Raw genomic sequence first — 27,881 nt, forward strand, 5'->3', positions numbered from 1 at the left:
AAAAATTCACATCATACATATCCCACAGTCATTATTTTGAGTTATTTGAGATTTAATATTTGAGAATTTATAATATTAAAACTCAATTATGTATTATTAACATATTGAGCAATATTATGTAACTATCAATTCTATATAGAAATTAATGCCACATAGCATAAAAAAAGGATCAAACCGAATTTATTTTTATATATTTTTATAGTTCTTTTTATACAATAAATCATTTTTATTACTTTTGCATCTACGTAGCTCTATGCTTCAGGTAGCAGTTCACAGTAGTATGTAAATTGAACTAAATTAGGCTTTTCAATCCAAACTCAGTCAGGATCAAACAATCTACCCACTACACCACTACTTTATCTAGAGGTGACAGATAATTTTAAAAATTCACCATCTTTAGGGGTGACAGAAAAATTTTAAATCCCTAAAAATTATAAATGAAATTTTCCCTGGTGTAAACAAATCCATTAAAAATACAAATGTACATAATAAACTATTCATACTTTTGTAATGCTCCGCTTACAAAAGTGAGTTATATGACCTCGGCATGACTTTTAGCTATGTATCTTTTCAAAATCATGTAACAGCACAATTAATAATGTGGACAGTACGCTAGATTTTATATCAATAAGTCACTTTCCCGCACAACATAAGGGCTATATAGCATAGACTCCCAATGTGAGCCCCCTGGAAAGAGCTTAGGGGGTAATTCTGAAGCAGGCCATGAGGTGCTAACATTTATAACCTTATAGAATTTTTAAAAATCTGGTATTAAAAAATGTACATAGATATCTAATTTGTTACATACCAAAAGTTTTGGATAAAAAATTATCTTAAAAAATAAATATGTTTAATGACCGCAAGAGTGCTACGACAGTCGGTCGACAAGCACCAAAACATAACATAGAAAATATAATAACCTTTAAATGTCACTTAATAAAAATATATAAAAAATAAGTTCACCACATTTTTTCTATTTTATTTGATTTAAAAAAGGTAAATTTCCTTGGGGCCTTGTGTTATTTTGTGTCTGAAAGAGGTGCCATGGGCCAAATAAGTTAGGGAGCCTATGGGCTAGAGGTAACTATTATTGAAAAGGAAATAAACAAAAATAATACAAAAATTTATAAAATACTTATTTATATATATAAATACATTAGAAATTACAATAATATTGCACTATAAAATAAACATTTGAGAATCACATTCTTGACTCAAGGAAGTAAGGATGAATCCTCGTCCTCTTCAATGCAATGAGGTTTCCAGCAGAAGTGCTTAGTTTAAAAAGTTACGTTAAAGTTTCTTCTTCTGTCACTTAACTGATTTCTTGGATTTCTCTCCAGAGACCGATTCCTACTCCTTAGAGGCTGGTTCCTTCTCTCCGGAGACCAGTTTCTCCTTTCATGAATCGACTCTCTTCTTCTTCTTCCTTGCCTACGATTCAACTCGTCGTCATTTTCTAAATCTACAGCAATTTGGAAAAACTTCTTATATATAATCACCAAAGTCAAAATGCCCAATAAGGCGACAGAATATATTAAGGCAGTGTAATCCTCTGGTTCTTTATATTGTGGTAAATGATGCAAACAATCACACATGATTTAGAAAATAATTCAGTTTTTTGATATATAAATAAAAAGCAGCACACCTTTTGTTTTGAGTTTTCAAACGAAGAACATTTTGTGCCTTTGGTAATATCAACAAACTTTTTTCTCTGGTGTTCTAAGAAAATTTATGTTATATAAGTAGGTACTATAAAATATAAATCCATAGGTAAACACTTATTTATCTCTTGTCTATATCAAATGCTACATAGGGCAAAAGAGTATAAATTGAAAATATTATAAAATATTTTGTGCGAGGCAACACGATCAAACTCAGATGTCGTGTCCTCCTCATTTCCTATGTAAATAAGTACAATACAAAATCTAAGAACAACATTGAATTAGTCTTTTTTTTAATGGATAAACATAAGTCTATAACAGTAGGAATAAGTACAAAACAAGTTTATTTATTAAAAAAAAAACTGTTTAAATAAAATCAATCGAAGTCTTCTTGTTCATGATGTTTTTGATCAATTCCAAAGTGGATTTGGTTGCCTCGTATGTAGCTCCAAGCCATTCGGTTTGAAGTGAAATAAATCCCGATATCCCCTTTATTGGATAAAGTTATAGCTCCTGCAGTTTTGTGCAACCGGCTCGTCATAATATTTAGTGCCTTCTCTGTAGCATCTTGAGCACTGAGACCATTCTCAATTAATTTGACAATCGAATTAGCGAGGCAGACTTTTAGTATAGATTCTCCATGCCCTAAAATATAAATATTGATGATTAATTAGTTAATTTAGAAAATAACTATTTGAATATACAGTTAAAACTTCGATACAACGGACTCATTCGGGGGAGGGGTCGTCCGTTATATAAAATAGGTCTCAAATAAAGAATTTTTTATCATGTACATATTGAGATATAAATAAACAATACAAAACACAAACTAAACTCTATTTATTTACTGTCTTCGGACACTCGTCGTGAAGTGATGTTGCTGTTAGATATCAATGCGCTTACTTTCGGTAATCCTGCTTTGAAAAAGGAATCGAGTTTTTTTGCATTTGAAGTTTGCTGATTTTTTTATAATCAACTCTCTAAAATAACGAAAATGCATATGATATTTATTGACTGGATTTTTTGTCTATTATATCCGAAGTTTGTTAAACAGAGGACTGATTTCTTAAGGTTTTACTGTAATAACAGATAATAAATATAAATACTTGGTGGTTAGTCAGTTAGTTTAGGAAATTATTTGAATAACCTGTTGTGGACACTCCGCCTGCATTATCATCAGCATAGGTCCCACTGCCTATCTGCGGAGTGTCTCCAATACGCCCCACATACTTTCCGGTCCTCCCTCCAGTGGAGGTGGCTACAGCTATCCGCCCCTCTCTGTCGATAGCCACTGCTCCAACTGTACCGACTCCACCTTCCTGGCGTAGCGAATAATTTGAAATTAGATATGAATCTGACCTTAGGCTACTAATTCACTATCACACCTCTAGTTTCAGTACAAATATTTGAAAAAATATGCAAGAGGCTCCCATGCGTTTCGAGTGAAACTTTTTGAGTTCTAGAAACAGACGATTTTATACATTGCTCTTTTTTCATTTATTGACGATTTCATCATTTCAGAATAAAAAAAAATAGTTGTGTGGAATTTAATTGAAGAAAATCTCTCATATTAAAACGAAATATTTCTTTTATCCATTAATTTTCATTACATATTACTACTTCATTTGACATAATAACTATAAAATTTATACTAATAATCTATTATATTTTTATATATGAACTTGTATTTTACTTTTGTATTTTTTTTATGTATTTCAACAGCATGGGATCTCCAGGTGAGATATACATTATAAATATAATAGGAAAGCAAAAATAAGAACTCACATTTTTTGTGTGACCTATTTCACTACCTCCATCATCAGCACCGGCTTTGATAAATCCATGAAGAGCGTCTGAGGCAAACTGTGTCACAAGACTCTTCGGATCGATGATTTCAAAACCCTGAGATAAAGACAAAACGCGGTTATTGTACATTGATTGAAAACATAAGTAAGAATTTACACAAATAAAAGAAACATTATAATAAACAGTTGTTTACTTAAAAATAACTTCCCGGGCAAATGTTGCTATGAATATTCCTCAGTGTGCTATCTATAACCTTCTTTATCATTTGTCATCACATATCCAATTGCCGCAAATAAAACTCCATTTTTTACAGTGGATCCATGGCTCAAATTAACATCTAATTAAAGATTCTATGGAGTTAGAACCATTTCAAAACAACCTAACAATTTGAATTTAAGTTTTTTTACTTTTAATGAGGTTTTTTATTATCATTTTAAAAAGGAATAACCCAAAAAACCCTCAGATTTTAGAGGTTTTCTGCAGGTAGGATAGGGAATTCTAATGTGAAAAATACATCACAAACACCCAATCTAATTGAAAATAAACCTTTCCTTAATTTATTTTGCAATTTGTGGGAATCGAACCGCGACACCAGTTTCGCTGTCGAGCATCTACCCAACTACGCCATTGCGCCTAACATCAAATTTATCACTTAGTATATGTTTTGAACTTGGTAACTTAATAAAAATTAATTAATTACTCATATAGTTATAAGAAAATTTTGTAAAAGAAACAAAAAAATAAAAATAATAATAATTACGGAAACTGTTTTCCATGCAATTACTGATTATTATAAATCTCATCAAAAACTCATTTGCATGTGACAATAAATGATATTTATAATGAAAAAATAAAGCCACTTGAGATCTACCCAAGCTCCAAGCGCCTAATTGTCAAAATATTTTGAATTTTTGCTAATTAGATAGTGTTTTAGTATTTATCAGTCTTGATAAAGAAGCGGTTAGCTTCGAAAATGGTAGACATTATAATTATGTTATAATAAAATATTAATAGTGATTTTAAAACAAAATTACATTTTAATTATAAAATGTAAAATCACAAAGTTTGTGCTTCAAATATAAATTATTGTATGTAAATGATTTGTTATAATATACCTGCTTGATGGCAAATCGTCTTGCTCCTTCTCCCCCAAGTAAGGAGTGGGGGGTTTCTTCCAAAACTTTTCTTGCCAGACTAATCGGGTGCTTGATATCCTTAATGAGAGTCACACAACCGGCCCGGAGGTCAGATCCTCTCTGAATGCTTGCCTCCATCTCCACTTCTCCGTCCAAGTTGAGTACGGAGCCATAACCTAGTGTAGGAAACAAATAAGCTTAAAATAATTATTCACAATATTTTGAGTGTGTCCAAATACTTGTTCACAAAATCTGGGTTATCTCCAATTACAGGAGTTATTTTCATATTATTTTTTTGACATCTCATCAAAGATGAAGAAGAATCCAGCCCCGTAAATGCCCAATCGCCAAAAGTAAAGATGAAGAAGAATCCAGCCACGTAAATGCTAAATAAATAGATATACCGTCAGCTCCGTAAATGCCCAGACTTCCATATTCTTCTTCATCTTTGATGAGATGTCAAAAAATTATAATTATTCAGATAAATAATAAGAATGAGATTGGTAATGACAAAACCCAGTAACAGGTGAAATAAATTATTTGAGGGAAAAAACCATTTAGTTTTTATTTTATTATATAAATTGCAGTTCCACCAAGACATGTCAGCACAAAACTTGAATCTAATAAAGTGATTCTGGTAAATAGGGTATTATCACTCGGGAGGAATATCTAATTTAACATACTCAACCTGTAAAGGATTGTGTAATACTCGTTTTGTGTTTATAAAAGCTGATCTAATCCATATTTTTATTCATCATTTTCTTTTGCAATATTCGCCTTCGTAAAAAACGTTGTTTTCGTAAGTTGGTAACGAATGACGTCACAGAAACGATTCCACACTACTACTATTACAGCTCTATAAAGCAGGTACATAAAGAAACACGCCCCATAACACACCCGATGACGTAAAATTTTATGACGTATAGCGGTGTCCGTTTTTCGTTTTATTAAAATATCTAAAGTTTTAACCTTCATATCTCCCTTACGTCTCTACAGATTTCAATAAGAATGTTACCGATGGTCTTGGTATTTTTCATTTTAATTTATTAGCCAATAATAACACATCATGAGAATGATCCATTGTGAGTGTACTGTGTATAATGAATACCAGCATTAAAAGCTTCGTCGTCTTCCATGGATACAACAGCAGCTTCTACTGCATCCAAGACAGAGCCGTGCGTCTGGAGAATTTTGTATCCAACAGAAGCAGCCAACTTGACCCCTGCGATTTTAGGTTGAACTCTGCTATTTGGAATGTCTCCTGCTCCTCCGTGAACTATCACAACAGGCTCTATCATCCTGAGGTGTCTGAAAATAAAACTAGTATAAGAAACTTAATAGCTACACTTAGGTATTAGAGGAAACCTATTACCTAAGTGTATCTATTTGAAACAGTCGACAAAAAACATTTTTGAGCTCTCATATATTATATTCATTAAGACATAATATTAATTTATTTCAAAAACTTTATTTGAACAAAATAAAGATACTCAGCGTAGTGAGATGATATTTAAATGTTTGCACTCCAGTCCTTAAAACACAGGATCATCGAAAAATAATGCCAACATTCAAAATAACTTGTTAAAAAAAACGATTAGAGGTAATTCAATGGTTTTGATCTTAAAATGTGCGGGAAAAGATTTTAAAAAATCGTACCTTAGTATGTTTTATTTTACATTTTTCATTGTAATGTTTCAGTACATTTTGAATTGTTGTTTTTGGAATTTGTAGTTCGGAACTTCGTTCAGCAATAGATTTTTCAGGGCTCCTAAGACAAGATTGGCGGATACGTTCGATATTCTCTTCAGATGTTGGTGGTCGGCCCGGCCTAGATTTTTTCTCCACATTCCCTGTTTCCTTAAACTGGTTAAACCATCGAATGATAGCTTTGTAATCAGGTACAGTTATTCCTGGATAAGTTCTCTGAAACGACCGCCGTACGCTGACTGGCGACTTTGACTCCGCGTACCAAATAACGCACTGTGCTTTTTGTTGAACGGTCAACATCGTACCAAAGCCTAACTAATTATCATCGCACTGAACGGCGGAAGTTGTTGGCCGATCTTGGCTACTGCGTATAACAAAGTCACGACACCTCCAAAACAAAACTTACATTCACCAGCTAGCGTTCAGTGACAGAATTACCCATTTAACATAAAGGGTTTCGGTGCTATATTTTTTTTAAATGTTGGCATAATTTTTCGATGACCTATTTAATCAACAAAAAAGCATACATTACTCATCAGTGGACAGTGATTTCTATATGGATCACCGGACACTATTCAATGTTTTTTTACAATATGTAATCTAAAAAATAAACTAATTTTATTAACCTTTGAATACGAAAATATAACAGCAAATAGAAAGCGACAGACGATCGACGAAGAACTAAAGCGGTAAAAGCATAGATTATATTCTAAAAAGTGACAGCTGTCAGTAGATAAGATAATAACGAACGCGCGATTTTTGCTGACGTTTTTTTTTTTCGGAATTCTCAATATATAAATCTTGTAGAAAAATTCTGAACGTGGAAAATTTTAATTTGAGAAAAACGACAGTGTGCTTCAAAAATAATTTTTCTACGAGTTATGTGCATTTGGAATACCCCAAAATGAAAACGCTTGGTCAAACTGTGTGGACACTAAGTAATTGATCTTCTTTGTTAGTTACAATCTGTGTGATGATTGGTTAGCTTCCTTCATGGTCAGTGTCCGCCCGTCTCTTCAACTTAGCATAACGGCTGCAATGCATGTCGGAGATAGTTTGGTCCATGTAGGTTAAGCGGGATCATCCTGTATAGTTTGTGCCTTTCTTTGCACATGGCTCCAGCAATCGTAAAAAGCAGGCCTGGATGTCTTATATTATCGCCTATCCATTTGGCTCGCTTTTGTGTTACTCAGTAAGCATCTAGACTCCCTAGCCCTGCTTAAAATCTCGTTGTTCCTATATGTTCTGACCAATGAATCCCTAACATGCGCCTGTAACACATCTCAAACACCTCCAGGCACCCTCGTTCCGCCTGCCTGATAGATAGTCCATATAATAATCCAGTATGCACCAGACTAAAGATTTAACTAAGATTATCTCATTTTTAAACTTATATTTTCAAATTTCTTATTGAACGCTATTCTTGATTGTTTTATCCGACTAAGTTAAGTAATCAATAAGCAGACAAAATCATTTTCGGAGCATATTCTTTCATTTGAAACATAGAACAATAGGAAAACATAATAAGGTACCTACCTACCATGCACTCAAACAACTCTCGTCACGATGTGCCTTTGAAACAAAAATAGCGATGAGAAAAACACTACCACTGCCCTGGTCAATTTACAGTAGTGTTAAATGTTGCTCGTGCAAATGATGCAATTGTAATATGTATACCTTTGTAGCGCAGCAATTGTATATTAACACGATCTACTTTTTTGTTATTATTATACGCTTTCTCATTTTCTCACTTTCGCCGATTCACAGCTAGGATGAAGAAGTACAATTGTTTTAGTCATAAAATGATATCCAAGTCATTTGGAGAGCTTCGTTACATATGTAAAATGATATTCATTTGGAAAATTTGGTTACAAGAATTATGCTGAAATATATTAGATCGCAATCCAGAAAAATCTCTCGCACTCATCAAAATTTTTCATACATAGGACAATGAGCTTTGTTATTTCCATGTTATTATCTTATATATTTTCAAGTTGAAATCTGCCAGTGAATGATAGTTGATGTTACTTTTATATTAATAAAAATTACTAATATTACAGTAACATTCTATCACAGAGCTGCTGAAATTGTAAAAAATCAAAAAACATGTAAACATGTAATAACTTTATTACCATATTATATGTACTAAGTCCAAGGTAAATATTCTAACATATAATTTTTATATCTACAGCAAAATATTTATTCGACACAAAATCATCATAGGCTTAGAATATAAATGCGATATGCTATTGGATTATTGACATTCATATTGAGTGTTTCAAATAAATTTTAATACGTAGCCAATTAATAGCCATAGCCAATTATTTTTTTATTTTTACCTCAGTTATTTACATTAAAAAAAGCTGAAAAACGGAAAGGCGCCTGGTGTCGACGAAATACATCCGGAATACGTCAAGAGTGGCATGGACGCTCTCCTCGACCCCCTGTATCACCTACTTTCAAAGGTATGGGAAGAGGAAAGGTGCCCGAAGGATTGGGTAAACGGGGAAGTTATAGCCCTCCACAAAAAGGGTGATCCGCTGTTGTGTGATAACTACCGTGGCATTACTCTTTTAAGCGTTCCTGGAAAAATTCTGGCACAAATAATTTTGGCAAGAATCCAAAAACCAATAATGCGAGTCCTCAGAGAGAACCAAGCGGGCTTTCTACCAGGCAGGGCGTGCGCTGACCATATACATAACTTACGATGCCTGTTACAGCAAAGTAACGAATGGAACTGCGCCCTTGCCTGCTGTTTTGTAGACTACGAAAAAGCTTTCGACAGCCCGCATAGGTCTTCTCTTTGGAATATCATAGAAGCATATGGAGTTCCTGTCAAAATTGTGGCCATTATCAGGGCGCTTCACACTAACAGCGAATGCTGCGTTAGAATAGATGATGTGTGCAGTGAACCATTTGAGGTCTCTACTGGGGTGAAGCAAGGCTGTGTACTAGCCCCATTTCTCTTCATCATCATGTTTGACTTCATCCTACGAATGTCAATTCCACCGGATCGAGGAATTGCAGTGAGTCCTGCTCAGAAATTATGTGATTTAGAATATGCGGACGATGCAGTTCTAATAGATACATCGATCGGAGCCCTGCAAGATATAATTGACTCCCTCCAAATAAACTCCGCTCGGTTAGGCCTAAGAGTGAACGCCAAAAAGACCAATGTCATGTGCAACTCAGCCTGTCCGGACCGAGATCAACATCTTACTTGTGAGGGACGAGCGCTCGTTCGAGTCGACACCTTCAGATACCTTGGAACACTCATGGTGGAGGATGGTAGTGTCCAGAAGGAACTGAATGTACGGCTCGGAATGGCAGGAGCTATATTCAATAAAATGCGCAATGTCTGGGACTCACTGCTTTACTCGACAAAAACCAAGTGTCGTCTCTTTAATGCCTGCATCCTAACAGTGTTGCTGTACGGATGTGAGTCGTGGCACCTCACCAAAGCTCAAAGCAAGAAACTAGCAAGTTTTGAAAATAGATGCCTGAGGCGAATACTGGGTATAAAGTGGTATGACTTCGTCAGGAATGACGATGTGAGGAGAAGAACTCAACAGCCCCTCATACTGGAAGTCCTGAAGAGAAGAAGGTGGACATGGTTGGGACATGTCCTTAGAATGCCACCTGAGGGCATCAACCCCTCATGTCTCTTCTTCCAACCCCGAGGATTCCGGCGCCCCGGAAGGCCGCTGACGACCATTCACCGACTATACTCAGCGGAACTTCGAGACGCCGGACTGACCTGGGAGGAAGCCAAGGAGATGGCGCGTGACAGAGTGACTTGGAGACGACTCGTGTTGGCCATATGCTCCACCTAGGGAGCGAACATGGAAAAAGAAAGAAGAAGATATTTACATAATGTTATATGTAATTCTACTAGTAGGCACCAAATGTTTTTGAAAAATTTACACTTAAATGTTTCATTAGTGAGTAGGGTATTATCACAATTAGAAAATAAAATTCAATGAATTTTGATATATATTGTACATTGATATCATCTGATGCAAAATAATTGTATTCTCTGGGCGGTTAAAACTCAGAACAGGAGCCCACTTTACATGGCTGCCATATTAATACAAATATGATTTTTAACCCCACAACACTAATAAAAATATATTAATATTCTTTTTAATCCCAGTACACTTATAATAAAACTATCTGAGCAATTTCCAATGCTGTGTGAAAAGCCAACACTAATACTGAAGATATTGATTGTCCCCAGAATCGTCACATTTGCTTTATTCGTTCTAAAATGAATTACCTCTAAACTTGAAAAGTGCACCTCACCTTCAGAACACACCTAAATATCATTTTAACTCGTTCGTTTTTGGATTTTTTGTGTCCCTTTGATCCCAATTCAATGCCTTCCCCATTTTGTAAACAAATTTCAATGAAAAAAATATTTAATATTCTTACTGTGATTTCTCACATGGCTCACTCCTTTCAACGTCATATTTCAAAAATTGTCAATTTTCAGTTGTGCATGTTTTCAGAATGCCCAGAAAATATACTATATCCCAGCAAAAGCAGCATATTTTTAACTTAATATTTACCCGCTACAGGGCAAAAAGTGTTATTTTTGCATTTTGAAGAAAAGTTATTGTTTAATTATTTTTTTATATGTATATCATAAATATTTTTCAAATGGAGAAAAAACATTCAGGATTTACCTAAAAAGATCTGATGCTCAGTAAAAAGTTCAGTAAGTGGCTTGATATTTATTTTTAATACATTACATTATATTTTAAAACTTTAAAAACGATCTACTGAAAAATCAAGTTTTTTTTATATATGTTGTTGAAAGGAGTGAGCGATATTTAAAATTCAAATTATATATGTAATTACTATATGCCCACTAATTAATAACAGCTATTAAAGGTAGGTACAAACCATGACTATTTACACTACTCTTTATGGCTGGTTGGAAGATATTGCTTCTTAACCAATATGCACACCAATTTTATAAACCATGTCCGCCGACGTAGTGCAGTGGTCAGCGCATTTGTCTACCATGCTGGAGGTTCCCATGAGGATCAAAATAAATAAAAGTGATTTCGCACTTTTATATTCATTTAATATTAGCCTGGACTAGTCTAGCCACAGGACTGATCACCTTTTCATTGTGCATTAAACGATCAAGATTCTATATGATGCAGTACCATATTCACCATCGGATGCGAATAAGGGGTAAAAGGAGAAAAAGAAATTATTAATTAAACCTCTATAGAGAAAGCCCCAAATAGTGCCCTGCCAACAGCTTTTGCCTTTCTTTCAAATGTACTAATTTCAATAGATTTTGCTTAAAAATAAAACAAGAAGCGTGATAATACCCTATCGAGACTGATAAAATTTTATGATTTATCAACATACACATAAGGAATAAGTGGATAAATCTACCTTTTGTCTTAATATATCATAAAATAATATTGTCTATGGATTTGTTTATTTTTGTGAAACATTCAAATATAATACTAATCCCACACCATGTTCTCTGAAATAAATTTAAACATTTGGGACATTAATTCACAATAATAATAACATAATTGAACAAATCTGGCAAGTAAAAGACAATTATGTTAACAGCCTTAATGTAACCTGCGAGACTTCTAATTAACTATGAATCAGATTTTAAAATTTTATTTTTGAACTTAAAAATAAAATATGTACATATGCATCCCAAGTATTTAAAAGAAAAAACATTTAGCATGTGTAATTTTATATATATATATATATATATATATATATATATATATATATATATATATATATATATATATATATATATATATATATATATATATATATATATATATATATATATATATATATATATATATATATATATACACAAACTCTAACATTGACATTGGATTGATTAATTGGACTACATTCCTGTATTCAGGGATAAAGTATATATGTAATTACATACACTGTCATAATTATGAATGATAGGAAAAAAATGGATACATATATATTTTTTGTAGAAGGTTATAAAAAGGAGTTAGATATGAATTACACAATTTAATATAAAATCTTGATATATTTTTAATTAAGGGACCTTTATCATATTTGTGAAATATGTTTTTGTTCTGTAAAATGCACTTGAATACAGACTTTTCAGTATTTTACAATGAAAATTCAAATGCAAATGTTTTATTATATATATTTTTTATAACAATGAGGAAACAGTATTTATTATTTTTATTTGTGTTTTACATACACAGCGAAACCCTCTTGAGAAAATAAATTGAACATTTTTTACAGTATTTGATGGATTTTAACAGATATGAAGAAGTTTCTTTGAAAAGGGAACAGTCTAGGCATTTACGGAGCTTCAATCTCTCATTAGTTCAAGTGATCACTTAAACATTCATCATTCTACCATGATTGAACATTTAAATGTCACTCTTTATATTTTGTTTGACAAGGAATGATCCATGTGTAAGCTTGTCACGTTTGATGTACCATCTGTTGAAAGAGGAGCTCAACTTTTTATAAAAGCAGTGTACAAAGATTTAAACATACTTAATTTCATAATTTTTTTCTCCATTTCACAATCAAATTTCTTTTCAATGTATGCAGTTTAAATTTTCTTGTCGCTGTAAAAATATATTCAGAGAGTTCTGCCGTGTATTTATACATACCACTATTTATTTGAATTTTAATATGCAAAATGTATTTTTTTGTTACTATGTCATGCGTTCCAGCCAATGAAATGACACAAAAGATTCAATGTGCATACAAATAATAATTATTTTGGATCTACAAATACTATGGATCAATCAACTGAAGTGTAATGTTATATGTAATTATGGAATAGTATTTGCGTACACGGATCACAAGAGGATTGTATTGATTTCCATGTGGACATGTTCATTATAAGGTTACATATCAAAACAGACTAGACGATTGTTGCTACTAAGTCAATTCTCGTGAAAGTGGCTTCTAATAATAAGATTCTATGGTAGAGATTTCCACCTATCGGGGGATGGGCGGCGGAGGAGTTCCAGCACCGACCATTGCTGCACTTGGACCTAAAAGAAACTGGAAAAAAGATAATCCAATTAGTTTATAATGCATTCATAAAATTTGTATGTTTGCTAAAATGAATGGGCCACATGGCAATATTTTTAATCCCCTTCATTATTTTTCTGTGAATGGTTACATATATTCACACGGTACTTCTAGAAAGGAAAATATCCCAAGGGGTTGCTTGTGAATAAATCGATTGTGAATCTTATAGAAATAGTATCTGTATAATAAAAGTGTATTGCAATGTGTCAGTACACTAAAAGGACCATTTTTGAGAAACCAAATCTTGTGGAGACAGAACTGTTACTTTGCACCTTTCCACGCTTGCTTAAATAAACCTCACATATCCGTTTTAAAAAATGGCAACATATGGTAGATAATCAACTTGAGTGTATTTTTAAAATTAATTATTAATACTAAAGATATGCCATAAAAATATTACAAAAAACAAAAAAACATTCCTGAGAAAAGGTTTCTGTATAAATTTTAGTATTTCAATTTGATATTTTAAACGGTGATACTACATGTTATTATTATATCTTTGGGGACCGAGGTGGTGTAGAGGAAGAAGTCAGTCGGCTTGAATAGTTGTATTTATTACTATATAGATGCTACACTAAGGGGTGTCGTGGACTTGGTGTAGCGATGACGTAGCGGGTCGTAGCAGGCTCGAAGCGATGGCGTGGGTGTGTCGTAGCGGTGTAGAAGCAGTCGTAGCGGTGGCGTAGTCTCGGTGGTGGTCGGCAGCGTAGATGGACTGTCAGGCTGAACGGAGTATCTTCGTAACGTTGGTGAGAATGCTGGACTGAAGATCTTGGCGAGGTCTTGATGTGGTGGTCTCGGGGCGGCGTCGGTAGATTGGTGTCGACTGTGTGATGGTACTGACCACGTTCCCGGTGTAGGAGTGAGATGGTACTTGACAGGCTCCCGGTGGAGGAGTGAGATGATGGTGGTCGCGCTCCCGATGGAGGAATGAGATCTGGAGGCGGGGGCTGTCCCCTTTTTATATGTTTCGAGGATCCTTTGTTCCATTGTCTTGGTGGAGGATCAAAGTCAGCTGACATGCAGTCTAAACACATTCAGGTCGCCTTTCACAGAATGTGTACAATCCTTTGTTCACGGTCGTTGCCTCATTCGTTTTACAAAGTTGCATTATTGAATTCCGGAAAAATTACTAATGTTAGTGTGTTGTTAGCCGTCGAGGTGAATGACCTGCCACATATCTACTGCAAACTGCTAATGTAAATATATTTTTGCTAATGCCGTACCTCTCCAAAAAAAAGAGACAAGCTCTTGTGCTTTGAAAGGAAACAACAATGTTAGAGTTAAAAGTAAAAAAAAAAAAACAAAAAGTAAAAAAAAGATATATATCGTAGTCGTTCAGGAGAAAGTGACCAACTAACAAAACGTAAAATGTTCAGGAGGGCCATTTAAGTCACTTTTGCTTGGCAAGAAAATAAACATCAATGCAGTTGGTCATTTTTAACAAGTCAATATATTATACTTCCATGTTAAAAATCCATTGGGATTTTTTCAGGGCAATATTAAGCTAGCAAGATATCAAATGTCAATGATCACGTTTTTGTAAAAAAATGCACTTGGTCACTTTCTCCTGTATGACTACGATATGTAATAATCTAACATAAGATGGACCTGTGTGCATACGTATGTTGAGGTTTTTTGTATAAAACTAGTTATACAGTACAAATTATTGAAGGACACATACCTGCTTTTGCTGACTTTTTTGCATTTCATCCATTTTCGCTCGCTCCAATTCAAATACAACAGGGGCGAATAAGATGACAGACGAACTTGCTACTATCCAAGATACCGTCCGGGAGAAGGAATAAAATGTTTTTAATCCCGACCTGAAATAAGAGATGAGAGAATACGTTAGTTTCCTGGTTAGAGCAAGCTTGGTAATTTAAGATATTGCCGAGTTTAACCGTTAAGAGCACTGAGAATCGATATATCGACCCTGGTATACGTTGCCAAAAGCGCTGCACGTCAATACACCGACCAGTGTATTTTGGCGATCGAGCTGGGAAGTTTGTAAAGTTCTGATTGATTAATAATATTCACAAATAAATCAATTTAACAAATTTGTTTAAAAAAATGTTTTCTTTTGTATTTTTTTGTTTGTTTTCGCCATTACAATGTCGGATTCATCCAATAGTGATAACAATTTTCAAACATCGCACGAAAATAGACATTTTAGTCATAGTGACGGTGGAATTAGAATGTTTACCAATCGGAGAATTTTGACAGGACAGGACTGTTACTATATACTTATATAAGTATGTTTATTACAATATTCTGTTTTATTTGAGAAGATTTACATGTTCTCCAATATCAGAAAAAAAATACTAAAATCAATGAATATTTGAGAAAAATACTGTTGATTTTGTACAGACCCAATAAAAAGTACAAATTTTGCAGAAAAGTCTTCAATAATTTTAGCATACATATAAGAAAACAAATTCAACACAAAGATGGTTTATGTATTAATTTTAAATCAACACAGATTTTTTTGAGTCTACTAACAAAAAAATCTGTTTTTGATTTAAAATTAATATATGAATTAAAATGAAGTTCTACAAATTAAATGTCAAATCAATAAATACAAAGATGGTTAATAATTAGTACATTAAAACTTCCTTACCAACTTTTCGAAACAATGAATTGGGTTGTATTAACAAGGCTATCTGGGAACATTTCAGTGAGACCCCAAAGCCTCTCCCCGAGAGATTCATCAGGTTCCTGAAGAGGGAAAAAAACAAGTCAATGTATCTCTGAAGTTTACTTTGTTTTATTTAGTTTGTATCTCTTTTTACTGTGGTTTTCTCAGCTACGCCACAAATACCCATGTCATTTGTTTTTGTGAAAAATAAAATGTAATTTCTTTCTTCTAATTCTAACCCTTATCCGCCCGCAATGGTGCATATATCGTATAGAAGCAGTGTTATCTTAATAGTTAAATACACAAAGGAAAGGTGATCAGCCTTGCGCTTCAGGTACAAGTCCAGGGTAATATTGAATATTAGGGTGAAAAAATCACTTATATTTATTTGATCCCCCCTGGGAATCGAACCCGGGACCTCTAGCAAGGTAGTCGAGCGTGCTGACCATCACACTATGGAGGCGGACAGAGCAGCTTAGGTTCATGAAAATAGGATATAATTGAAATATCTCTGTACATAATAAAAACAAAAATGTTTTTATTTAAAAAAAAAAGTAAATAATAAACCCAACTCTCGCATTGTTAAGTTTTCAGATGATATGTTACAATTCTTTTGGTTATAACTTCAAGAATATCCACAATACTATTCATTTTTACTCATCCATTGTCTTAAACCACCCTAGTTGCGGTTTTTTCATTATTTTAAGAGTTCTAAACTTAACCTCACATGTTCATTAAGAATAAAACAAAAATACAATAATAATGAAGATATTACATCATCGTAAAATTCGCCTTGCGGGTTCAATCTAGCGACGGTGTTGTCGGCGGGGTCCTTTTCTTTAGGAGGACTCTCAACTTCCACTGTGGGAATGTTAGAATAAAGTTTATTCTCCTGCAACAAAAAACATAAAACTGAGTATTAGCCGGAACTGTTGTGCCATTTATGTCCATAAATTTAGATGTGAAGGAAATGATTCCAAGATATTGCAGTTAGTAACTCGATAAGTATTTTAAAAATACAGTTTAGGACATGCAGTTTATACACGATAAGCTAATGAATTCAGATTTAAAATACAATGAATGCGTGAGGTGCCAAACTTTGAACTTTGCTTAGACATTACCTCAAATAAACATTCAATATTAAACACGTTTGAATCAATTGAGTAAAACAAACTAAAAAGGTGAACATTCTCTGAAAATAAATATTGAAAAAAAAAGAAGCCAGACTATATTACTCACTTCTTTAGATCCTAAGTCTTCTGGTTTGCGTTCAGGAGTATCATCTTTGCTGCTGTCGTCGCCATACAATGGAGATGATTCCATTCCGCTGTCTTGTTCTAAATCATCCGCTGAATCCATATAAATGATTTCCCTACACACCGACTAAAAATTATTTAACAATTTACGGAATTGAGGAGCTTATCGAGCCTCGTGCGCGACACCGCGATTTCTAGCACCGTCTTAATAATTGACAGCTTCACGCTGGTGTTCTTCTCAGTTCGTATTAGTTGGTATCTCTTTCTAACACGTTGCATTTTGTATGGTGTATTTCATTATCTTCTTAACTTCATGTCACATGTGACCAATAGAAAGAACACAGTGATAACAAGCTAGCCACCACCATCCATTTTAGAATTTGTAGTTACCATAATGAAAAAATAATCAGTTAATCGGTACTTACCTGGGCTGTTCTCACACCTCATAATTATTGTTACTTTGTAATTTATAAATTAGGAGCTAACTCAGACATTTTGTATGCGTAGTTTGCAATCGACACAAAGAAAATAAAATGTAAGGGTTTTAGCGTAGGCTTGTCCAGTTATATTGTAAAACGTTATATCTTATAATTTGAGAAAAATGAGTTAGATGAAAAATAGGACAAAGCAATAGTATGCACACAGGGTGATTTTGCAACTTAATGTTTGCAAATAACAAGGGTTTTTTTCCTTTTAAAAACTACCGTAAATTGATTTTGAAAACTATCGTTTCTTTCGACAAACCTAACAGAATTCCTATTAGTAACAAAAAACATAACATCGCATATTTTTAATGTTGTCAAGAATTCCAATTAGTTAGTCTTTGGAAAATTCTTTCACAACATGGCCCGTCGACTAATTTTAATTTTCACTCTGTCTTTCAATCGACAACAATGAATGATTGAATGAGTGTTCGATATTATTGACAGGCAGAGGGCTGTATTGTGATTCGTGAAATAAAAAATGACGAGGAGCCCTGGCGCAGTAAACACATTAAGAAAATATTTTTTCAATTTGAGATAAAATGTCATATTTTGTTTTTAATCCTGCTATTTAGCAGGATTTATTTATTCGTCAAATACAGAAAATGATTAATTTCTTTTCTTTATTTAATACGTACACAGAGTTTTCCTCAATTCGACCGCAATTGAAGATTTTAAACATAAACAGAAGGTCAGGTAGGCCGTCATCTCGTGGTTGTCTTAATTTCCGCACTTTCTGGTGGCGGTGAGTCGCCTTCGGCGCTGAAAATGTTATATTTATGTCCTGAGTGTCAGCAAAACAATCCCTTTTCCTATTCAACAGTTCTTCTGCCGAAATTTTCTTCCCAACTACGACACCCTGATTATGGCCCAGTGTAAATAAATTTATTGGAAAATATTATAACAATATTGTAATATTTTTTTCCTGGCTCCAGCGTAAATATAATGCTTTCGTTTTAGAAGATTTCAAATAATTCTATAACATTCACGAAAAATGGATAAACATTGTATGCACTGAGAGAAAAATAATACCGAGTAGAGATTTACAAAACACCTTTGTTATTTCAAATCTTTATGTATTGAGTTGTAATAGTTTAAAACTAGGGTGGGCTACGCACTGTAGTGGCACATGCCTTTTTTGACAGATAACGCATTTATACACAAAAAATATGTATGTATTACAAAACCAGCTGGAAAGTGGGGGTGAGAACTAATAATTGCTGACTGCGCATGTCAGTCAAACGGGCAGGTTGTCACTTTTGCATAGTCGGTTCTGGATTGAATGTCAGTAATGGTTGTTTGTGTTCTCGTCGATGTTTAAATTAAATAATACGCAATACATGTATAAATAATATGAAAACGTGCTTTCCGACGGTATTGTCTACCTTTTAAATCATAAAAATAATGTATTCAGCTTGAGAAAATGAACACTTTGTGTTAGAAAACGCAGCAGCCATTGTTGGTCGTACACTCATAACCTTATAAAATCTATACGATGTGATATTTTTTGATCTTTTGTAATTTCACACGCACATCTCAAAATAAGTTGAAGTTTATTTTACGAGTGAAAGACTTCGCGATTATTTCGCCACAGTCTTTTTTTGTGTGACGTTTTGTGTTCGTCAAGTTGGTAACAAGTGAGAGCGAACAGCGGATCGATTCTGCTGTCAGCATATTTTCTGCGCACAGCTGACTGCCTTTTGTCAAGGTATGATTTTTTTTACTTCGCATTTTTTTTACAGCGTATCGGTGCTTGAATAATGAATTTTCTTAATAAATAGTATGTCGGTTTAGACCTCAGTTTAAGACTTTTATAATATCGCTTAACAAATTTATTATTATGAAAGAACTCGAATGTCAATATGTTTTGTCAATATTTTTACACTAAAATCGGTATTTTCTGTATACATACTTTCTTGACTAAAATGACTTTTCATACCGTAATGTGAGGTAACTTTGCATCGAATGGGTTTACTTTGCTTCAGGCGAGTTTTTTCGTGTGTATTTTTTTTTGTACATACAATTTCCATAAATCAAATACACACATACATACATTTAAAAAATCATAACAGTAAACCCCCCTATAACGATGAAATAAGTGTACCGCGTTATCGGAGGGAACTTTATATGGGGTTATTGTTTTATATTTTAACCAGCGGAAAAGACCGAAATGAATCAATTAAAATTTAATACAATTTAAAAACATTAACCCAATATAAAATTCCCTTCGATTACGCGGTACCTATCTCAACGTTACAGGGGTGTTTACTGTATATTAAATGTTATATTGGTACTAGGAAAAAGCTGAAGGTGTCATTGGCGAACAGTAAAATTTAGACAATGACGCGTATTCCATGTAGGCAGAAAAGTTGTGCCTACGGAGAAAAATTCATCCTATAAGCCCTGCAAATGCCCAGACTTCCATATTTTCTTCATTTAGATGTCAAAAAAATAATGTAATCAATTATTTTTAGACTTTTTTGTAAATTTTTACTAGGACGTGAAGTAAACCGGCCGTAACACCGGGATTTGCCTGAAAACCGGGACTATACCGGTCGAACCGGGACGTCTGGCAAGCCTAGCTTAGCCAATGTGCAGGATCATAATACGTGCACATGTATGGGACAATGTTGTCCTACAAAAGTAGGGCGGCCGGGTTCATGCAGCGAAGTAAGCCAGTTGAGGTTGCATCCCTTGATCGTTTCTAAATGGGTCACACGCGCCCATCACACGGCTGACTGCTGCAATTTTAAATATTGGTCATCGGAAAAATCGTTTATTTAAAAAAATATAGTTTTTCTTCGAAATAATTACTTGATTGTGAAAAGTTATTGAAAGGTTAAAAATATATATATTCTTTAAAAAAAACTCGGGCATGAAAATACATGTGACCTCTCCGGTGGAAATAATGCGGCTTAAACGAATGCTGGGCCTTAATCAAATCAAATCAGTAAATAAATAATTGATTTTTACATATAAGGTTCTGTATATTTGTATGAAAATATGAAAAATGACGCTTCGACTCCATCGGTAAGTAGGTAACTGAAAAATACAACTAAAAACATCGTCTTCTACTCGGCAATGTGCCAAAAATTGTTGTAATCTCTGATGTGTACTAAAAAATTGTCTGTATTTATAATATCAAAGGAATAATAGAACAAACAGCCTTAAAGCCAGCTTACATTTTCGCGTTTGTTTAATTATCCCTTTGCAATCTGCCCAGCCAAGACCAATCCAATTAGCTGATCCCCTGGTAGGATTTTCAACTCGAGCACTTGAGATAATACGGCATTATTACGAAACAAAGGTTATTGCGTATAAAATTATCCAACTCGCAGTAAAACGTGAGATTTATAAAGCTTTCCCGGCGGGCATTAAATGTTTCTGCACATAAAAGTATATCATAAGGAAAGAACGTTGCTTTGGGATGCCGAAAATAGCTACTGAAATGTGGTGTTGATGTTCGTATGTGGAACAATAATTAATTTTCTTTACAAGAAAACAAATCGAAAGCTTTCAAGACTTTATTTTTCACCCTTTGTGGCCTGTTAAGTTTTTATTTTGTATATGTATGCATCTTTTTGTGAAATATAACATATTCTTGGAATAGTTTTTATTACATTTATTCATATTATTTTTTCACATCTCATCAAAGATGAAGAAGAATATGGAAGTCTGAGCATTTACGGGGCTGACGACCGAGGCTGGTTTAAGTGATCACTTATCAGTTACACACGTGTAACATTCACCAATTCTACCCATTATTGAGAACCACACTACTGAAATTCTTGGAAATTCTATATATTTATGAACCCATTTTGAAACATTGTTCTTGAATAACTAAAACTTCACTAGAGACATCTATTGGTGAGATGAAAATAAGCTTTTTATTGAGCAGAAACTCTTTTATTAGTATGTGAGGTCCTAATTCTGGATTATAATCACACACGTGAGAAACGCCAGAAAATATCATTTACATTTTTATCATTTTAGCTTATAATTTGACCAGATAAATTATATACAACATTTTGAGTGTGTCCCAATACTTGTTTAATCCGGATTTGTGAAGAAGTATTTGGACACACTCAAAATGTTGTACATTCATTCATCATATGCTGACCAATTTTATAAAATCAACTAACAAACTGTCACGTTAAACTTCCCTCCACGCAAGTTTCGGAAGGATTACGCCATCGAAAATCGTTGCGCGAGTCGAGTCATTTCTGCTGATTAAAATGTAAAAATCAGATCAAAAAATATTTTCCCCTATAACGTTCGCCCGATAACGCGGAACCTACCTCGGCATTATAGGGGGATTTACTGTATTTCACTGGATCTTCAAATCAACCTATTCACTGCCTATAAATATACTTTTAATGTAATTAATATCTGCAATTAAACTAGGTATATTGGCTTTTTTATTTCACTCATTAAGGGTTAAAATTCAATCTACATCCCCCATGTCTAAAGGGTTTTGGTTACTTGGATATCGTAAATAACGTTATCAAGGATTTCTGTTCCAATTCATACCTAATACACAATAATAATTAAGTCGCGAATAATTGAATTCTCATTACTGAAATTTATTATGAGGCGAGTTCCAGATTTTATCGATATTATATTGAGATTGCGTTGTGGTCCCGTGGTTAGTGTCGTAGACTATGTGTTAGGGGCTTTTTGGATTGACCCCTACACTACGTATCGGTTTTTATTTTCAAACACAAGCCGCTTAGGCTTACATTAAAATGGCATTGAATTGAAACATTTGCGTCGAACACGGCTCCCGTGTCCATACAAATATTGCAGCCATGCGTTAAACACAGGAGTTGTGTTGAATGAAGATAAGAATTCGTCGCCGTTTTTATTTTTTTTGAAAACTCGAAGAAATATACTTATTTATAATGTTTACATAGAAAGTAGAATTTGAACAAATTTATGGGTTTTTTAAAATTCGCGCTAAATGACATTATTTTATTATTTATCTATTTTATTTTATACACATTGAATATATTAAAAAATTCTTTTCTATACTAATAAACCATATCAACCCATATAAATACACAAATTTAAAAAAAATCTTATTCGCTCACTGTTTCATTATTTTCTTTTTTTTTAAACACCATTCTTACGTGACATTTTGCAACGAAGTTTCATTTAATAAATAAAAAAAAAACACATCATATCTTTGCAAAAATAATACAAATTTTATGTTTTAATTCCCGAATGAAAAAGACAGATCGGTGATAAATTATCTTTTAATTTAGTCTATTAGATTAATTAATTTGTTCGCCTCCGTAGTGTAATGGTCAGCACGCTCGGCTACCGCTCTGGAGGTCCCGGGTTCGATTCCCAAGGGGGGTAAAATAAATATAAGTGATTTTTTCACTGTAATATTTATTTAATATTACCCTGGACTGGTATCTGAAGCGGAGGGCTGATCACCTTTCCTTCATGTGTAAACGATCAAAATAACACTGCGTTTATATGACGCAGTGCCCTATGCACCATTGGGTGCGGATAAGGGTTTTTATTATTATTATTATTATTAATATTATACATGCTTAAATTCAAGTGTCGCCGTATGTAAACAATTTTTAGCGGCCATGATAATCGCAAATTATGTCACAAAACTTAAAAATTACAAACTAAACTGGATTACTTTTTCAAAGCAGGATTACCGAAAGCAAGCGCGTCGATATCAAACAGCAACGTGTTCGAAGGCAATATATTTTTTTTTATTGTTTATCTGTATCTAAATACAGTGTTTAAAAAAAGTTTTTTGATTTATTTTAAACCTTACTAACTCACTAACCATCACGCCGCTTCTCCACAGGGGTAAGCCGAGAGAATAGAATGCCACACAACTCTGTCTCTGTAAATATTCTTCGCCTCCTCCACGTTCATACATACCCGCCGATTATTTCGACTCCTAACCTGAAAGCTTTCAAGTATTTGACATACCTGATCGTGCCAAGTTTATCCCGGTCTTCCCCTGCTCCTTTTTCCAACCGTCCTTTTTTTGTTTAACCGTCCTTTCCTCGCTTATTCGTTCAACATGCTCAAATCATCTCAGCACAACTTTGTTTATTTTATCGATTTTTATATCTCAGATTTTATTTTAACCCTTTTTGATATAACGGACTTTCGGCTTTAACGGACACCCTCCCCCAATGAGTCCGTTATATCAAGGTTTTGCTGTATAGCGGTATGCAAAGTATTATAAGCTTACCATGACCGACTTAGCAGTTAACACGAGTAAATTCCACGAGACATGCTGTTGCACATTTCTCCCGAATCATACATCATGCAACAATGTAGCATGCATTACCCGGTGGCATCCATAAAAAGGAATGGCAATTTGCAAGCGGAACTTTCAGTGGCCCAGTGTAAATTTTGTTTATTTAGTTCTTCCTGTATATTAATGTCCGATCGTCTTTCGAAAAAAAATTTTGGCAATAATAATAAATAATAAATAATAAAACCCCTATCCGCACCTCAATGGTGCATAGGGCACTGCGTCATATAAACGCAGTGTTATCTTGATCGTTTACACATGAAGGAAAGGTGATCAGCCCTCCGCTTCTGGTACCAGTCCAGGGTAATATTGAATAAATATGACAGTGAAAAAATCACTAATATTTATTTTACCCCCCTTGGGAATCGAACCCGGGACCTCCAGAGCGGTAGCCGAGCGTGCTGACCATTACACTACGGAGGCGGACTATTTTGGTAATAAGGCTAATAATTAACCGTTTTAGTGCTGATTTTTTTACCCATACTATGAGAAAATGCTGTTGATGTTGCAGTTGTCTTTCGCAAATAATTTTTGATAATAAAGCCAATAAGTAATTAAGCGTATTCGTGCTGTTTTTTTTACTCATATTATGGGAAAATGCTGAAACAATATTTGCACTTAAGACAATTTTTATGGTGTAAAATTAACTAACTAACTAACCATCACGCCGCTTCCCCGCAGGGGTAGGCAGAGAGAATAGAGCGCCACACCACTCTGTCCTTGCAAACATTCATCGCCTCTTCCACGTTCATGCATCTCCTCATACATACCCGCCGATCGTTACGACTCCTAACCTGACCACTTTCTAGTATTTGGCATACCTGATCGTGCCATGTTTTTCTCGGTCTTCCTCTGCTTCTTTTCCCGCTAACATTCGCCTCATAAATTTGTTTTACCGTTCTTTCCTCACTCATTCGTTCTACATGTCCAAACCATCTCAACACACCTTTCTTAATTTTATCGATAATGCTTATCTCAGCTTTGCATTCCTTCCTTATTTCACTATTCGTACATCTATCATACATCGTTTTGTCGCACATTCTTCTGAGAGATCGTATTTTTATGGTGTGTGTGTGTGTATACTAAATAATGAAAAGTTCTTTTTGAATATTAACCGGATATTGTATATCTTGCCGTGTCATGCTACACAAATGAATTAACATGATAACAAAATAATAACAATTTATTATTTAATAAATAAATGCCGTGAAAAAATCATCCACGAATATGATTATTGATAAAATACGTTTTGATAGAAAAAAAGTATGTAAAAAGAGTAATAATAAAAAAAAATGTAAAAAGAACTCCACCACAAGACATATAAGGTGGCTTGGTGGGTCTTTGAAAAAAAAATGTATGTGAATTTATAAATGAATGTGCATATAAATGTATATAAATGTGCATATATGTAATAAAATTCCTAGGTACCTACCTATACATTTTATTAAGTACTTACAAATAGTACCTACATAAAACAGTTGTCTACCACCAGATGTCGCATGCGTCGCACAGAATAAAACAAAAGACATCCGATAGAAAAAATATAATATTCTGAACTGTCAGAATCAGATAGATAGATAGAAAATTATTATAAAGATAAATTAAGAATAAACTTTAATTACAAAGGAACACATTGTTTATTTTATTATTATACACCCACTTTACATATTATTTACACCCAATTTACAAAGAAAAATATTACCACGTTATATATATTGAAGAAATAAATTAAATTAAATAAAAACATATAACGTACACCCCATTTTACAGCGAGTGTAAATGAACCCTGTTAGTGTTTTTCCTTTTCTTTCCAATTACTGCATACAACGCACTATCTTAGCTTACGCTCTCTGATAATTTTTCCAACCCTAAACATTGACTATGTAAGAGATGCAACGTCAGTTATTACAATTAAAAATATGTGTAATGTTTAATTTTTTATTAAAATATTTTTATTTGTCAATACAATTCATTAAATAAATTGCGACAATCGCGTACGCTGCGAGACAACCTCCAAAGTCAACAGCCAAAAACACTAACGCCACAGTCGAAAATTCGACCCTCCGCTATTTCGGAGTAGGATTACAGAGTCGAGAATTAGACTCGCAGCACTAAAACGGTTAAAAACTATGACTTTCGTGTGTCGAATCCGCTCTCAAACTCGATGCTGACCCGAATTCCTAAGGAGTCAGCCAACAGTCGCAAGGCCCGGATTTCGACACAATCGAGCACGTGTGCTCAAAAAAGATAATAGTGCTTAAAAATTAGCACCGAATCCGTTGTTAATTTTTTTTTATTTAAAATGTAACCGCTGTTTTATAATGCTAGTTGAAAATCGACGATGAGCTGGCCATAAAAAAGATAATAGTGCTTAAAAATTTGCACCGAATTCGATGATGATTAATAAAAAAATTGAAATGTAACACTGCAGTTTTATGATGTTAACTGAAAAATCGACGATGAACTCGCTATCAAAAAAGATAAGTGCTTAAAAATTAACACCGAATTCGATGTTCATTTTTTTAAAATCGTAATGTACTGCAGTATTATACTGTTAGCTGAAAAATCGACAATGATCTCGCAATATAGCACATTGTATAATATTTTGGTTTGTCTTGAATATGGAGCAATGCGTAAAAGAACCTATGGATTTTTTTTGTTGGAAAATAGACCGTAAAATCATATACATGTCAATTTATGTTGCAGCAAAAAATTCTTCTTTGTAAATAAGACAAGTGCCGTGGCTTAGTTGGGTACGCTCGACTGCGAAACTGGAAGACTGGAAACTCAATTCCCGCCAATTGCAAAATAATTTCACGAAAGATTTATTTTCAATTGGTCTGGGTGGTAGTGATGTATTGTCCACATTATCTCTCCTTTCCTTACTATCCCACCTGCAGACAAGTCTCTAAAAGTAGGGGCTTCGCGGGTTATTCCTAAAAAAAAATGCCATTTCGATTAATATTGCTAGAATACTGATTTTTAATGGCTTTTATTACATGTGTTATTACCATTGATACTAATTTTTTTATTTGAAAATCCGCTCATGGAAGTACAGTGTACAACACTAACACCTGGGTTTTTTTTCATGTAACGCAGTGGAACGGCGTTCCGGCACCTTGTTTCACGAACAAATAAAAAAAAATCAATTCGACGAAACAATGTTTGCGCTTACGTAATTACAATCTGTATTTATATAATTTGTCAAAATGATAAAATATGGTATTCTATTGAACTATTTTTTAAGTAAAAAGCTTGACATGAAGTGTGTTATGGGACCTTTTTTGTTTTAAAAAATCCCTAGTTATAACCTTAAACGTAGGGACTGACCGGAGCATTTCGTCTTAACGTAACGTCGTAACATCGCTCGCGGCGAGCATCAGCGAGCATCCGAAACTATGGATGGAGCGCTCGGCTCGTTGTACTGGCTATACGAATGCTCGCATCGTAACGTGTTACGTTACGACGAAATGGCTCCGGTCATTCCCTACCATAATAGGTACATTATATTCTGTGTTTTGATTTTATTTTATTATACGGTAATGTTTTAGCGATAAGCCATATCGTCTGCAAATTTGCACAACTTACTGTGTGTTCTTCATAGTAACTTCCATATCACGAAGGAATTGAACAAACAGCATATTGTTGACTCCGATGAGCATTGAGATACGATATGCCCGTGTTGCATAAAGTGCAGTCATTTGTGTCCATATGCAATTATTGTTTTTAGTAATCTCTAAAGTTGTTGGTTTTCGTTGTTCCCTTTTGTTCCTGATCAAATAAGGAGTCCGCCTTAAATAAAACATCC

General features: G+C 34.0%; 3 protein-coding genes across 5 annotated transcripts in view; 1 reads left to right on the forward strand and 2 right to left on the reverse strand.

Moving 5' to 3' along the window:
* Positions 1-1,123: 1,123 nt before the first annotated feature.
* Positions 1,124-7,031, reverse strand: LOC148306288 (putative isoaspartyl peptidase/L-asparaginase CG7860). 3 transcript variants are annotated; one of them, XM_088265345.1, is made up of 6 exons: positions 6,940-7,031; positions 5,715-5,914; positions 4,586-4,782; positions 3,450-3,566; positions 2,812-2,983; positions 1,124-2,309 (listed from the first exon to the last, which is right to left on the reverse strand). In XM_088265345.1, exons 2-6 carry the CDS (start codon positions 5,902-5,904, stop codon positions 2,041-2,043), a joined length of 945 nt encoding a protein of 314 aa, XP_088121471.1. In that variant the 5' UTR covers positions 5,905-5,914; positions 6,940-7,031; the 3' UTR covers positions 1,124-2,040. The 3 variants fall into 3 exon arrangements, with proteins under 3 accessions (XP_088121471.1, XP_088121472.1, XP_088121473.1); XM_088265346.1 differs by having other exon boundaries at positions 6,263-7,012; XM_088265347.1 differs by having other exon boundaries at positions 6,841-7,010.
* Positions 7,032-12,302: 5,271 nt separating this feature from the next.
* On the reverse strand, positions 12,303-17,503 carry mge (translocase of outer mitochondrial membrane 22 homolog mge). Its single transcript, XM_088265289.1, has 5 exons — positions 17,280-17,503; positions 16,816-16,932; positions 16,023-16,120; positions 15,087-15,228; positions 12,303-13,372 (listed from the first exon to the last, which is right to left on the reverse strand). Exons 1-5 carry the CDS (start codon positions 17,397-17,399, stop codon positions 13,307-13,309), a joined length of 543 nt encoding a protein of 180 aa, XP_088121415.1. The 5' UTR covers positions 17,400-17,503; the 3' UTR covers positions 12,303-13,306.
* A 1,497-nt stretch (positions 17,504-19,000) lies between these two features.
* Positions 19,001-27,881, forward strand: part of Ip6k (Inositol hexakisphosphate kinase) — a 108,231-nt gene continuing 99,350 nt past the window's right edge. Inside the window, exon 1 of the mRNA XM_088265337.1 lies at positions 19,001-19,486. The gene's annotated coding sequence lies outside the window, so the exon portion shown is untranslated. The remainder of the gene's footprint in view (positions 19,487-27,881) is intronic.

This window comes from Brachycentrus maculatus, unplaced genomic scaffold (genome assembly GCF_059751285.1).
Source record: "Brachycentrus maculatus isolate JH-2025_06_01 unplaced genomic scaffold, ASM5975128v1 h1tg000244l, whole genome shotgun sequence".
NCBI classification, from domain to species: Eukaryota; Metazoa; Arthropoda; class Insecta; order Trichoptera; family Brachycentridae; genus Brachycentrus; species Brachycentrus maculatus.

Bases quoted from the DNA above. Each gene is read 5' to 3' on its own strand.
- mge (XM_088265289.1), bottom strand. From the start codon at position 17,399: ATGGATTCAGCGGATGATTTAGAACAAGACAGCGGAATGGAATCATCT. The intron at 16,121-16,815 runs GTAATATCTTCA...TTCCCTCTTCAG, and splicing joins AAGGCGAATTTTACGATGAT to GAACCTGATGAATCTCTCGG. The intron at 15,229-16,022 runs GTAAGGAAGTTT...CTCTTATTTCAG, and splicing joins TTCATTGTTTCGAAAAGTTG to GTCGGGATTAAAAACATTTT.
- LOC148306288 (XM_088265345.1), bottom strand. From the start codon at position 5,904: ATGATAGAGCCTGTTGTGATAGTTCACGGAGGAGCAGGAGACATTCCA. The intron at 2,984-3,449 runs GTGAGTTCTTAT...TCGCTACGCCAG, and splicing joins AAATAGGTCACACAAAAAAT to GAAGGTGGAGTCGGTACAGT. The intron at 2,310-2,811 runs GTTATTCAAATA...TTTATATTTTAG, and splicing joins AGGCGGAGTGTCCACAACAG to GGCATGGAGAATCTATACTA.